This window comes from Sitodiplosis mosellana, unplaced genomic scaffold (assembly GCF_009176505.1).
Source record: "Sitodiplosis mosellana isolate CC-2019 unplaced genomic scaffold, AAFC_SMos_1.0 Smas_scaffold_7415, whole genome shotgun sequence".
NCBI classification, from domain to species: Eukaryota; Metazoa; Arthropoda; class Insecta; order Diptera; family Cecidomyiidae; genus Sitodiplosis; species Sitodiplosis mosellana.
Window position 1 is genome coordinate 1 of NW_022602470.1, and position 12,272 is coordinate 12,272.

At 37.1% G+C, this 12,272-nt stretch overlaps 1 protein-coding gene across 1 annotated transcript; it reads right to left on the reverse strand.

Moving 5' to 3' along the window:
• Window positions 1–29: 29 nt before the first annotated feature.
• On the reverse strand, window positions 30–9,098 carry LOC129580246 (splicing regulatory glutamine/lysine-rich protein 1-like; the record flags this gene model as incomplete). The annotated part of the gene is made up of 3 exons (XM_055470482.1): window positions 9,006–9,098; window positions 1,159–1,621; window positions 30–1,071 (listed from the first exon to the last, which is right to left on the reverse strand). Coding segments are annotated over exons 2-3 (1,389 nt in total), but the record flags the coding sequence as incomplete, so codon positions are not given.
• Window positions 9,099–12,272: the final 3,174 nt, after the last annotated feature.

Below are 12,272 nucleotides of genomic sequence, written 5' to 3' on the forward strand. Positions count from 1 at the left end.
GCCATTTCCTCTTCTTCGGACGGACGGACGGATGCGTTGCTTTGTTCATCGTCATCGTCGGCCATTTCCACTTCTTCGGACGGACGGACGGATGCGTTGCTTTGTTCATCGTCACCGTCCGATTGACGGATCGACGCATCGCCATCAGAAACGTCGCTATCAGAATGGTCGAATTGTTTCTTCATGGCCTTAGTTTGGAATTCGGTAGCTTCAATCGGGGCTTTGCGCTTGCTTGCAGACGATGTAGCACCAGATTTCTGCTTATCCTTATCTTCAGTACGGACGGACGACGGTGCATCTTGCTTGTTTGTTGTCTTTACTGAAGACTTCTTGGCCTTTGACTTATCTTTTTCGCCATCCTCACGGACCGACGATGTTTTTTTCTTCTTTCCTGGAGATTTTTCGACTTTGGATTCACGCTCGTCATTCCAATCTTTACGCAGCGATGGTGGTTCATCTGGTTTCTTTTTCGGAGACTTTTCGGCCGGACGGACGATGGAATCGTTTGACTTGTCGGCGTTTGACTTTGCCTTCGACTTCTTATCTTCTTTGCCATCCTCACGGACAGACGGTGGTGTTTCTTTCTTCTTTCCTGTAGACTTGTCGACTTTGGATTCACGCTTGTCGTTTCCATCTCTACGCACCGACGGTGATTTCTTTTTCGGAGACTTTTCGGCCGGACGGACGATGGAATCGTTCGACTTATCTTCTTTGCCATCCTCACGGACGGACGGTGGTGTTTCTTTCTTTTTTCCTGTAGACTTGTCGACTTTGGATTCACGCTTGTCGTTTCCATCTTTACGCACCGATGGTGGTGCACCGTGTTTCTTCTTCGAAGACTTTTCGGCCGGACGGACAATGGTATCGTTTGACTTGTCAGCGTTTGAATTTGCCTTCGACTTCGACTTCTTATCTTCTTTGCCATCCTCACGGACGGACGATGGTGTCTTCTTCTTCTTTCCTGAAGACTTGTCTTTTTGTTTTGAGGATGATCCACCGGACGATTCTCCACCAGACGCACCACTTCCCGAAGGAGTTAACTGTACCTTCACATTCGAGACGAAATCAGTCCTGGAAATTGAAGAAAATATTGAATAAATGCTCAAATAATGAAAAAATATCAATAATTTAAAAAATTGCATAATAAATAATACAAACCAATAGTTATTGTCCCACTTGTTTGGCAGGATGGAACCAACTTGACCTCTGGTGAGTTGCCCCAACTTGCGCGAGTACATTGATACTTGTGTGACTGCGGTGGTGATGATAGCTTGTTGTTTGCTAGTCAGCATGATTTCGTTGAAGAAATAGTCGGCATTATCTTCATCCTCCTCTTCTCCTTTGTCATGTCGTTGCAAATACTTCTTCACGCAAGCATGGAACCGCACTTTTGAATTTCCGCCTTCTGTTTCCACATACATAATTTGCGAACATTTCTTGCAGATGTAGCAATGTTGTACGTATTTGCCTTGTTGATCATATACGATATCAACGATATCATACATCGCGGCCCGAAGTTTGGGTTTGTCACGATTTGTCACCGCATGACGATACACCGTACCATCAAGGAGAAAGTCAACTAACTCCTTATTGTTTTGAACGCGTAAACCGCTTGCGTTTTCTGTAAAAAAGGAAGCGGAGATTTACATTTTCAAATTGAAGACACAAGAATATGGCAATTAAACTAGAATTACTACTATCAATTTCGATTTTATTTTGTATTCTGATTGAACGGACGGACGGACTCAATCTTGCGATCTCTCTTATCGTGTTTCATAATAATATTCGGCGATACACCGAAACGTAAAGAATGGAATTTCATGCGAACAATTACATGGCAGCTACATCCATGATCGGAAAAACTTGTGTTGCACACACAGTGAGACAGAGAGAGACTCGCACACAGCGAGAATATAACGCCATTTATACAGCAATGGAATGTATAAAAATATTTGCGCTGCCCGTTTTCATGCAAATGGATCATACTGTCGCTAAATAATTATCGAATGAAAGAGCACCAGCAAATGTCCAACATCTTCAGAATAGACTCAGGAACAAGAACAAAAATTAATTATTCACTCGATGTTTGGCGGTTTGTTATTCATGGAGTATGTTGATTGTTTCTTGACTTCTAAATGGACGGACGAATGCTACGAAACAGCAATAAAAACAGTATTTGAAGCTCAGGCATTGAGGCAAGCACTGAATAAGTCAACAAGGTGCCAATCAATTTTGCAATTTTTTCGGGCTTAATTTGATGTTATTTTTGTGAATTTTGCAAAACGGTGCAATTGCAATTGTTTTTTCAATGGAAAGAACTGAATTGTGACGACCACCAATGTTGCAAAGGTTTTCATGCGAGTAATATGAATGTTTGTCATGCAAAACGAAAACCACTACGAAAACTAAATGAAAAAAAAAACTAATTGACTCTCCAAATTTCTGGAAATCGGACACAATCACAATCGAATGAACACCAAATGATCTTAGTTTCATTCTCTCGAGTCGAAATTGCCGTGGATTCATCAAAAATTGAACGCCAAACAAGCCACGAAAAAAAACAAAATGGCTACCACGGCAAAAAAACCAATCGAATGAAGAAACGGGAACCAAATTTTCATGAACAAAAACCAAATTTTCAAACAACTTACATTCATTTCATACTTACTATTCATTTTTGATTTTTATGAACCACGTTTTTTCACTGTTTTGAATGTTTTTTTTCTTTTTGTGCACCCTGATAGATTTTTTTTGTCTGTACCGTTTCAGCAGAATACTAAAAATGCGACCACAAAAGTGTGCGCACGACAAACGAATGTTCTCATCTTAGCCGCATTGACCGGCGTTCACACTATCGAATCTGTGTGACTGTACACAACGTGTTTGTATGCGTGAAGAAAGTAACAAGTGCGGATGAACAAAAAGGGCTCTTAAATCGAACTACACAAGTGGTAACAAATCAAACGCCGATCTCTTCGCCATTTCACTCTCTCTCTCTCTCTCTCTTTCTGTTTCGCTATATTCTTCTGTTGTTTGCTGCCCGAGCCATATTGCACACACCGCTGGCCGCGCAACAACGAAATAGTTAGGGCGAAACACACACACACAGAGAGAGAGAGTGATAGCTCCATGTATCGGCATTTCATTTGTTTAACCGCTTGTGTATTGGTTCGATTGAAGAGTGCGCGTTTTTCACTTGTTGTTTTTTTCACACATACAAATACAGATTAGCCGACAGATTCGACACTGTCAACGCCGGTACAATGTGAATGTTGCCGCTTCTGTGCTCTTTTAGTGTTTTACTGAAACGGTACAGAAAAAAAAACTAAGAATGCAAAACCGGGCATTACAGATAACGGCGTGTGAATGTTGCCGCAAACAGGTTGGATGCATGGCCGAAAAATCTAATTGACCGTAATTTTGGTCCATTTTGTTTGAAAAAAAAGGAGAACGAAACCGAAGGCACACAATACATTCCAACCGAATGTGTCACATTCGTTCGTTGTTTTTTTTTTGCTTCAGAACTTTCCTTTTGAAATCAATGCTCAACTTCAGTTTATTTTGAATAACACATAACAGCCCGAGCTGTTGTCAATTGGACTAATGAGTCCAGTGAATGAGTTTTTTTTAGTCGAGCGCAAAATAGGCCTCTCTTCTGAATTGAAACACACAATATTTTTCCAAAATATTGGAGCCTTAAATTTGAAATTGCAAGTTGTGTGGCATCGAGTATCTGCTTGAAATTAGTCATTTTTTCGTTCAGTTTGGAATTGATTGGTAAAACTGCACGTAGAATAAAATAATAGACTTAGAATTCGAAGAAAATGGATTCATCTCAAACTGGTTTCGTTTGTGTTGTTTTTTTTTCAACACGAAATAGTTTCACTTAGATTTAATTGCAGCTTTATGTTTGTGTAATATTTTCACTTTTAAGCCAAATATCTTCTTTCTGGTTTGCTGATTCAAAAATTTGGATCTATTTTTCAATAAAACTAAAACATATGATGCAATTCATTAAATATTTTTTTCTTTTTTTCACGACGACAAATGAGACAGAAGTTTCTCTTTTATTTTTTTCTACCCAATTCTCCCTTCTCGCTGTCTATGGTCATTTGCAGCAGCATCACTCGAAATCGAGATTGGTGGTGGTCAGACGGACAACATAATGAAAAGTCTGAACGATTTGAAACACGATAACATGCAACACATTTGGCTCTCATTGCGATTCAGTTTCAAGCAAAGTAATGAATGTGACATCATTGAAACTGAACTGACTTTATGCATCATTCGAATATCGGGCTTAATTATTCATTCGAAAGCGATATTTATATATATAAGTGCCCGATGATTGTTTTCTTGAAGTAGATTAAACAGTAACTTTCGATGAAACGCAGTTATTCGTCAGAAGCGAGACGGAACATTTTCGACCCGTATATTGTTTGTGGTTTCGATTGGAATATCGCATAGGCCGTGAGCAGCATCCATAATTGCACTTTCAAGCCATTGACTTGATTTTGTTCAGATTTCATTGGATTGTGTAATAAGTTCCCGGACTGAAGGACGGACGGACATTTGAGCGTACTATCTGTCCGTCTGCAAACTTATGACCACCAATCTGGTGTGTTTCATCAACGCAATCACTGCAGATATTCATAAGCATGCCCATTGCTTTGATTCGCAAACAATGGACTGTGAAAGAATCAAAATTACGCATTATTTGCAATTCGCAAATTTCCGATAAAAAAAATGAACATGATAACATTCGTCGTGTGTATTTCGCCTAAGAAGTGAAGAGTGAATCAGATGAAACTATTTGTTGGTGTTCCAAATAAGATGGGCAATTCAATTCACTATTTGCATTTCAAATCGCTTATTTTGAACGTGATGGATAACAACAATTTGTTCGCTTTGATTAGATTGTGTGTAAACTTTATTCTTATGAACAGTTTGGAAGGCAATCGAAAAGAAATAATTTGTTCAATTTTTTCTCTTTAGTAAATTTATTCTGTGTCCGTCGAATGAACAGCGTTACTCGAAATTGATGACATAGCCGTTTGGTTTTTAATCGAACCGAATTGTTTTTATGGAAAGACAAACAATCAAGCGATCTTTTTAAAACCAAACAAGAAATTTCTCGCTGAGCCAAAATCAAACAAAACTAAACAAATAAACATTTGCTGTATGGTTACATTTGATTTTGTCAAAGCGCTTAAAATCGAACAAAACATGGACAATCATTACAACAATCGTTCCATTGTTTTTCGACGATGTGGCAGTTATAAATCGAACATACAAATTTGTCATTTAACAGACTCCTGCTTGCAGCAATTCACCGTTGCGTCCTATGTAAGTGATTCGTTTGCTCAAAAAAAAAAACAGTGAATAGGAGTGAGAAAGAGAGAGAGAGAGAGATGATCATAAATGAAAGAATATATTTCCAACCAAAATAAAACCACTATTTCCTCTCGAACTATGAAATATCGAATACATCGTTTGTCACTGAAACAAGAATAAAACGCTTGAGCGTTATTTTCACTTTCATTTCTACTTACATCGATCGTATATATAGCTGCAAGTTCCCGTGCCACTTTAAAGTGGCTCGACATTTCAAGTGTCTTTGCATCGAATAAGCGTTCATCAAAAAATGAATAGAATAAGAAGAAAATCGCCCGATGCAACGGAATAAATTAAGAACAAAACACAAAAAATAACGAACAAAGAAATCCCAACTGATATCTGTATCTCTCATTCATACAGTGGAACAGCGCTGCTTATATATGCAATATATTGAAATGTTGGCGTGTATGGCTTGGAACATGTTTTCGATGAAAAAAAACGGAATACAAAAAACAATATTTTCCATACACATTGAAAATTGCGAAAAAAATGGTTTGGTTTTAGCATCAGTCTCAGAAGCAGCACCGTTTTTTTCTTTCTCTCTCGTTCGACCAAACGATTTCGATCTGCAATGCACTACTTTTGGATCAAACGGAATGATTTCAACCAATTCGTAGTCGTTATACATATAATAGAACCGAAAACCGATTCTATGAGCAAAAATAGGGCGCAAGCATATATTACTCGAAAAATATTTATGTATAGGGAAAGTATGTAAGCGTGTGTATTCTGTCTCTTTTCGGCCTGTGTTGCCACAGTCATAGGATTTTTTTTTCGCTACATAAAATCATTGTCATTGTTTTTGTTGTCAACTTTGTATGCAAGTAGGAGATTTCGGATCAAACGAAATGATTACAAATATTACTCAAAAAATGAAATATTTATGCATAGAGAAAGTATGTATCAGATTCATTGACTTGCATATGAATGGTACAACAACAATATGTCAACGCGCGCAAACATGTTCAGCTGTGTGCTGTCATAAACAAAGCATACATCACTCTCTCTCTCTCTCTCTTTCTGTTTCGTCCTATTATTCTGTTGCTTGCTGCCCGACCACTGACCGCGCAACAAAGAAATATGTATGGCGAAACAGAGTGAGGGAGAGAGAGAGAGAGAGAGAGAGAGAGAGAGAGAGAGGGAGAGTGATAGCTAAATGTATCGGCATTTTATTTGTTTAACCGCTTAAACCGTGTATTGGTTCAGTTGAAGAGCGCGCATTTTCCACTTGTTGCTTTTCCACGCATACAACTACAATTAGGCCGACAGCTTCGACAAAACTGTCAACGCCGGTACAATGCCGCTTATATGTGAATGTATAACTGTTTGCCGTATTTTTTAGTCGAGCGCGAAATAGGTCTCTTTTCTTAATTGAAATACACAATATTTTTTCAAAATGTTGAAGCCTTACATTTGAATTTGAAATGAGTTTTGAAATTGATTGGTAAAACATGCACGTAAAATAAAATAATTGACTTAGAATTCGAAGAAAATGGATTCATCTCAAACTGGTTTCGTTTGTGTTGTTTTTTTTTCAACACGAAATAGTTTCACTTACATTTAATGGCAGCTTTATGTTTGTGTATTAATTAATATTAAGATTGTGTAACGTTTTCCACTTTTTATACCAAATATATTTTCAACAAAAAATCCGGCATCTATCAATAAAACATACGATGCTATTCTGTAAATAATTTCTTCTTTTTTTTCACTTCGAAATGCTGACATATAAGAAAGAATTTTCCCTTTTATTTTTTTCTACCCGTTTCTCCCTTCTTGCTGTCTATGGTATTTGGTTTTGAGAATGAAGAAAAAGGTGCCTTTTGTTCATACGGATAAATTGAAACTTTCGATTACGCACTTCGAATTTTTTTTCTTTCGATTTTTCTTAGATATATCAATCACGAGCACAAAATCAGTCGCAGTACCGTTTTTTTCTTTCTATCTCTTTCTTTTCTCGGAAAATACTTCAATAGAAGAAATATGTTGCACACAAAACCCCTATGTGCACTTTCTTTGAAAATCCAAAAAAAATTAGACTTACTATTCATGTTGTTGATTTTTTTTCAATTCACTTTTTTCACTCGTCACAACGATGTTTTCTCGTTCAAATACAAAACACAACAAAACGTCAACGCGCGCGGATATTTGGAAGAAAATCTATGTTTGTGTGCGTTATAAATAAAGCATTCAGAAATCTCTCTCGTGCGGCGTGTATTCGACCGAATGTACAGTGCCGCCGCTTAACGGTTAAAAAAATTTAGATATAGTAGTGATGCTTTCACACTTCCTTGTGAACGAGAGTGTTATGACGTCTCGCTTGTGTATGAGTAAGACACATCATACTCTCTCATACAACGGGTCAAGTCAACTTGTTGCTCGCACACAAGTGAGACGTTGGAACACTGGCAAGTGTGAAACCACCGCAGACTACATCTCACAGTTTTCAATTTGGTCGAAATGATGCCGCTCGAGAGAGATTCCTATATGCTTTGTTTATTACGCACTCAAACATAGATAAAAATGTTCGCGCTCGTTGACATAATGCTGTCATTTGCATTTGGGCAACTAATTAGTACTTAGTTTTTTTGAAGCGCGTGAAAACCAACGGAACAAGGTGGGAGAATAAAAAAGACTCTCTATGATGCATTTTAATTTGCTCTTTTTTTCAGTTTTTTTCATGTGCGAGCCCATGACTTATTCTCTCAGCTTATATGTGATGTGATTGTCTATTGCTGTTGCTGCTGTTTTTTTTTACCGTTGCTTCAAATTGTCTTGTCTTTGTTGATGACGATCGACGTTGCTAGACACCAAAAAAAATCGCAACGATGTAGTCAGAACAACACACGCACAATCACCTATTTAAGATAGGATTTGCGCCATTTTTTTCTCTTCTCTGATTGGTCTTTTCTTTGCTGCCACATATAGATACAATAGCGCCGAAAACCTTCACTTTGAAGCTGTGTGCTCTTAGCAATAAACTCGGAGATGAGATGATTATTACAATTATCAATCGCATTTAGAGTGTTGAACGAGCTGTGTACCGAATTCATAGCGGTGAAATAAATTGCCGTCAATGATGAAAAACATTACATTCTATACAGTGATTTTGACAATATAACACTGGTCCATCGATTGAAAGCGATTTTTATTCAGAATTTCTTTGAAATCTTCTGGGTTTTTCTCATCCGGGGTAATTTCAACAAGGTAAATTTTTCATAAATATTCTATGTTTTAATTTCATCGTTTCAATGTTTATCGGGACGAACCGTTCGTTCGTTCGTTCATTCTGTCGCGCGTCATTTTGGAGTTTTTTTCTCCTTTGGTTGAAATTAAATTCGATCGAGAAGTAGCTCCCATTGAAATAATGTTTATAAAAAAGAATACATTTTCGTTTGTTAATCGCGTCGGTTGCTGTTAAAAAAATATGCCTAATTTTCTACGGCAAATATAAAATAATGCCCATTTTGATGACTAATTTCAGTCAAACGAATTTAGTCCGTCCGTCCAAGTTGTGATAAAAAATGTATAGCGGTATTTCAAGCATCAATATTATAAAATATAGAAATAAATCTTGACAGAAATTGTGAACCTAATCTAAAACTTACCTGGAGGTACATAGAGTAAGCCAGTGTTGTCAGGCCAATTAATTTTTCAATGATTTCTTCTGCGATTTGAACAACTTTACTTGAACTATTTTTAACACTCCACTTATGATCACTCACTTTTTTTTGCCATAATGGAAATTTAAAAAATATATCGATTTAATAACAATGGTATGAGTAAAGTGAATTCCCGAATACATATCCGTCCGTCTGTCCGTTTTGCCGAAATCGCTTTGCTTCTCTCAAAATAAACTGTTTAATGGTCGAAAGGTGCAACGATATTCAGTCGAACTTCTTGATTTCTAATCTCAATAAATCAAAAAAATATTAGACGTCTTCAATTCTAATAATGTATAATTTTATAAAATCGAAACGCTTTTCTTAAAATTTCAACGTTTCTTGTTGAAACGCTTTTGCTGCAGAGGAAACTTCAATTCATGAATGACTGGAGCAAATATGCGATAGATGGACGGACGCGATGAAAAAGTTTCGTCTGTGTCATAACAATCAATAACATACAATTTTTTTTCAAAGCAGTTGTTGTTTTTACGAATCTTGGGAAAATCATACTTTTCTACTGATGGAGTGTGAGGTGGTAAAAGGTTTTCGTGATGGTTCTAATTTGCTATACGTACCATCCGAAAAAAAATTATATCGATTGAAACGCAAACGAAAGAATGGTGAATCAGATTATATATGCTATCAAGATGTATTATCGAGACCAACGAAAAACACACCTGCAAGAAAAGAAGATCGCAATCCTTGTAACGCCCGTGTCCGTTTGCTTACTGGTGGAGAACAATGCAAAAGGATGAATAGTCGTCATTCCCATCACCATAATCACGAGCATATTATGCGTGATATGGAAAAATTCAACGAAATGAAAGAAAAGTGTGAGACTTTAAAAAATGACTATCCGGAAGATGCGTCAAAGATTTCTACAAGAAATATTTATCAAAGAGTGATCAAGAAGTATGTATACATCCGTTTGAATTAATGGTGTCAAAATGATAAAATTTGTCTGTTCGTCCGTCCTTCATTTCAAGGAAATCCTCAAAAATGATGGACGAATACACAAAAATTGCATTCAAACCGTTTTGAAAAAACGAAAAGTACGGAGGACGAAAAGGAAAAGACAGTTTTGTGTCCGTCCTTTTGACACCTTTAGTTAAGATGATAAATTGTCCACTTGTCCGTTCGATATGAAATGTTTCGATTAGAGAACAATCAAGTGTTAGTAAAAGCAAATGTCAGAAAAGTAAATTTACTATTTGAATTTGAAGGGATGGATTTCGAAACACTCAACTGAACTATCATCGGATCAAACAAACGTTGTCGCTACATAAAAATAAAACCTATCCTAAGGATCCTGGTACAGTGGAGGGCATACGCGAAACATTCTTGCAACAGGATATTCTGAAAGAATATGGTTGCAACTTAGAAGGCGATGAGGATTTCTACATAGATACTGTAGTGGAAATGGAATTTGCATTCACAGTTTTTGCCTCCAAATTCGTCATCGATTTCATTGACAAAAATATCAAACCAAAGTCCCGTTCATATTTAATGGATGGTACTTTCGATTCTATACCGAAGGCTTACTATCAATTGCTAGTAATATCAATTGAATATAATAACGATGTGAGTATATATTATCACCATGTGCGAATATCCGTATATGTGCACACTTTAATGAATAGCGATTGAATGTAGAGAGTAGCAATAATGGTCCGTCCGTCCATCCATTCATTCATAAAATGCATCATGGCAAGAAAGCAAATGATTTTTTGATTTTGAAACAAATTTCTAGATCTTTCCTGCTATATATTGTTTGACAACAAGAAAAACAGAGGCATGCTATGTTGCCGTGTTTAAGTACATCGCAGAAAATTTGTTCAATATGCGACCGAGAAAAATAATGACAGACTACGAAACTGGCCTACGAGCCGCAATCAGAAAGTGTTGGCCCAAAGTCAGTCTGCACGGTTGTTGGTTTCATCTATGTAAGGCAATAAATAAAAGATGCCGAAAGTTGAGCATGACGAAACTTCTGAGAACAAATACTAATGCGAAAAGAATTCAAAAAGCCCTCATGAGTTTACCTTTACTTCCTGTGGATCAAATCATCGAAGGCTATGAATGCATCAAAGAACTAGCGCGACGAAAAAAATTGGTACAACGCTTCAAATCTCTATTCAATTATTTTGAACGTTATTGGTTAAAACAGGTTTGATATTTTATTTTATTTTGGCTAATAACTAAACACAATGAACCGACACAATTCTGTTTGACCATCCGTCCGTCCGAAGTACTTCGCAACAAGTTCATACGTCTCTCCCAAGTTTTCGAATTTTTTTCGGACGGCTGCATAAACCTAGGATGTCAGACATCCAGCTAATTCGGTATAAAGGATTTCAACATTTATACCAATTTTCTTCATTAGATATTGTGCATGTGTGTAAGAAAGATAATGTTGAAATCAGAAATAAGCTACTTTGGATGGGCAGATGGCTTAAAATGCGGGTATCCTTTGTCTGTCCATGTCCGTTGACACTTTTAATTGAAATTTATATGCATGATTTCATTCATAGAACGAAAGAAACACAATATCTGTTGCCGATTTGAACATGCGAACAACATCCCCACTGGAGGCCGTCAATTCTGTGATTCAGAGATCATTTCCTGGACAAACAAACATTTACAAATTCATTGAATCTCTCAGATTGTATGAATCTCGAAGATCAGAAGATTTGTTCAAGTTGTCGACCAGTGAGATTCGCAACAGGCAACCGCAACGAAAAAGAGCGGTGGATAAAGAACGAGAACAAAAAATTCAGTATTTCACAGCGCGATTGAAGAATGGAGAGATTTCCACTTCGATGTTTCTGGAATTAATGTCTGGAAAAGATGTGCTCCCACCCGTTGGTAATAAGTGTTTGAAAAAATTGAATGCAAGGCAAATTTTCACAGCAGTTTAATTGAATTTTACAGCATACAAAAGTTTAAGTCTACGAAGATCTTTGCGTATAGAAAACAAGAAGAACGATGCAGGCAGAAATCGCCAAAACACTTTGAATTTGCAGTCCTCTGATGCAGGGAGAAAAAGACGAAATGATTCACGTGCTCAACCCTCTGAAGAACCTCCACAAAAAAAGAAGAAGATCTGTGGTAGGAAGCGAAAAACACTAATTCAGAAGAGAAAGTGATGCAAATCACCATCCACCCATCCATTCACTGTTGTTTTGTTGAAACATCAATACAGCCAATCAC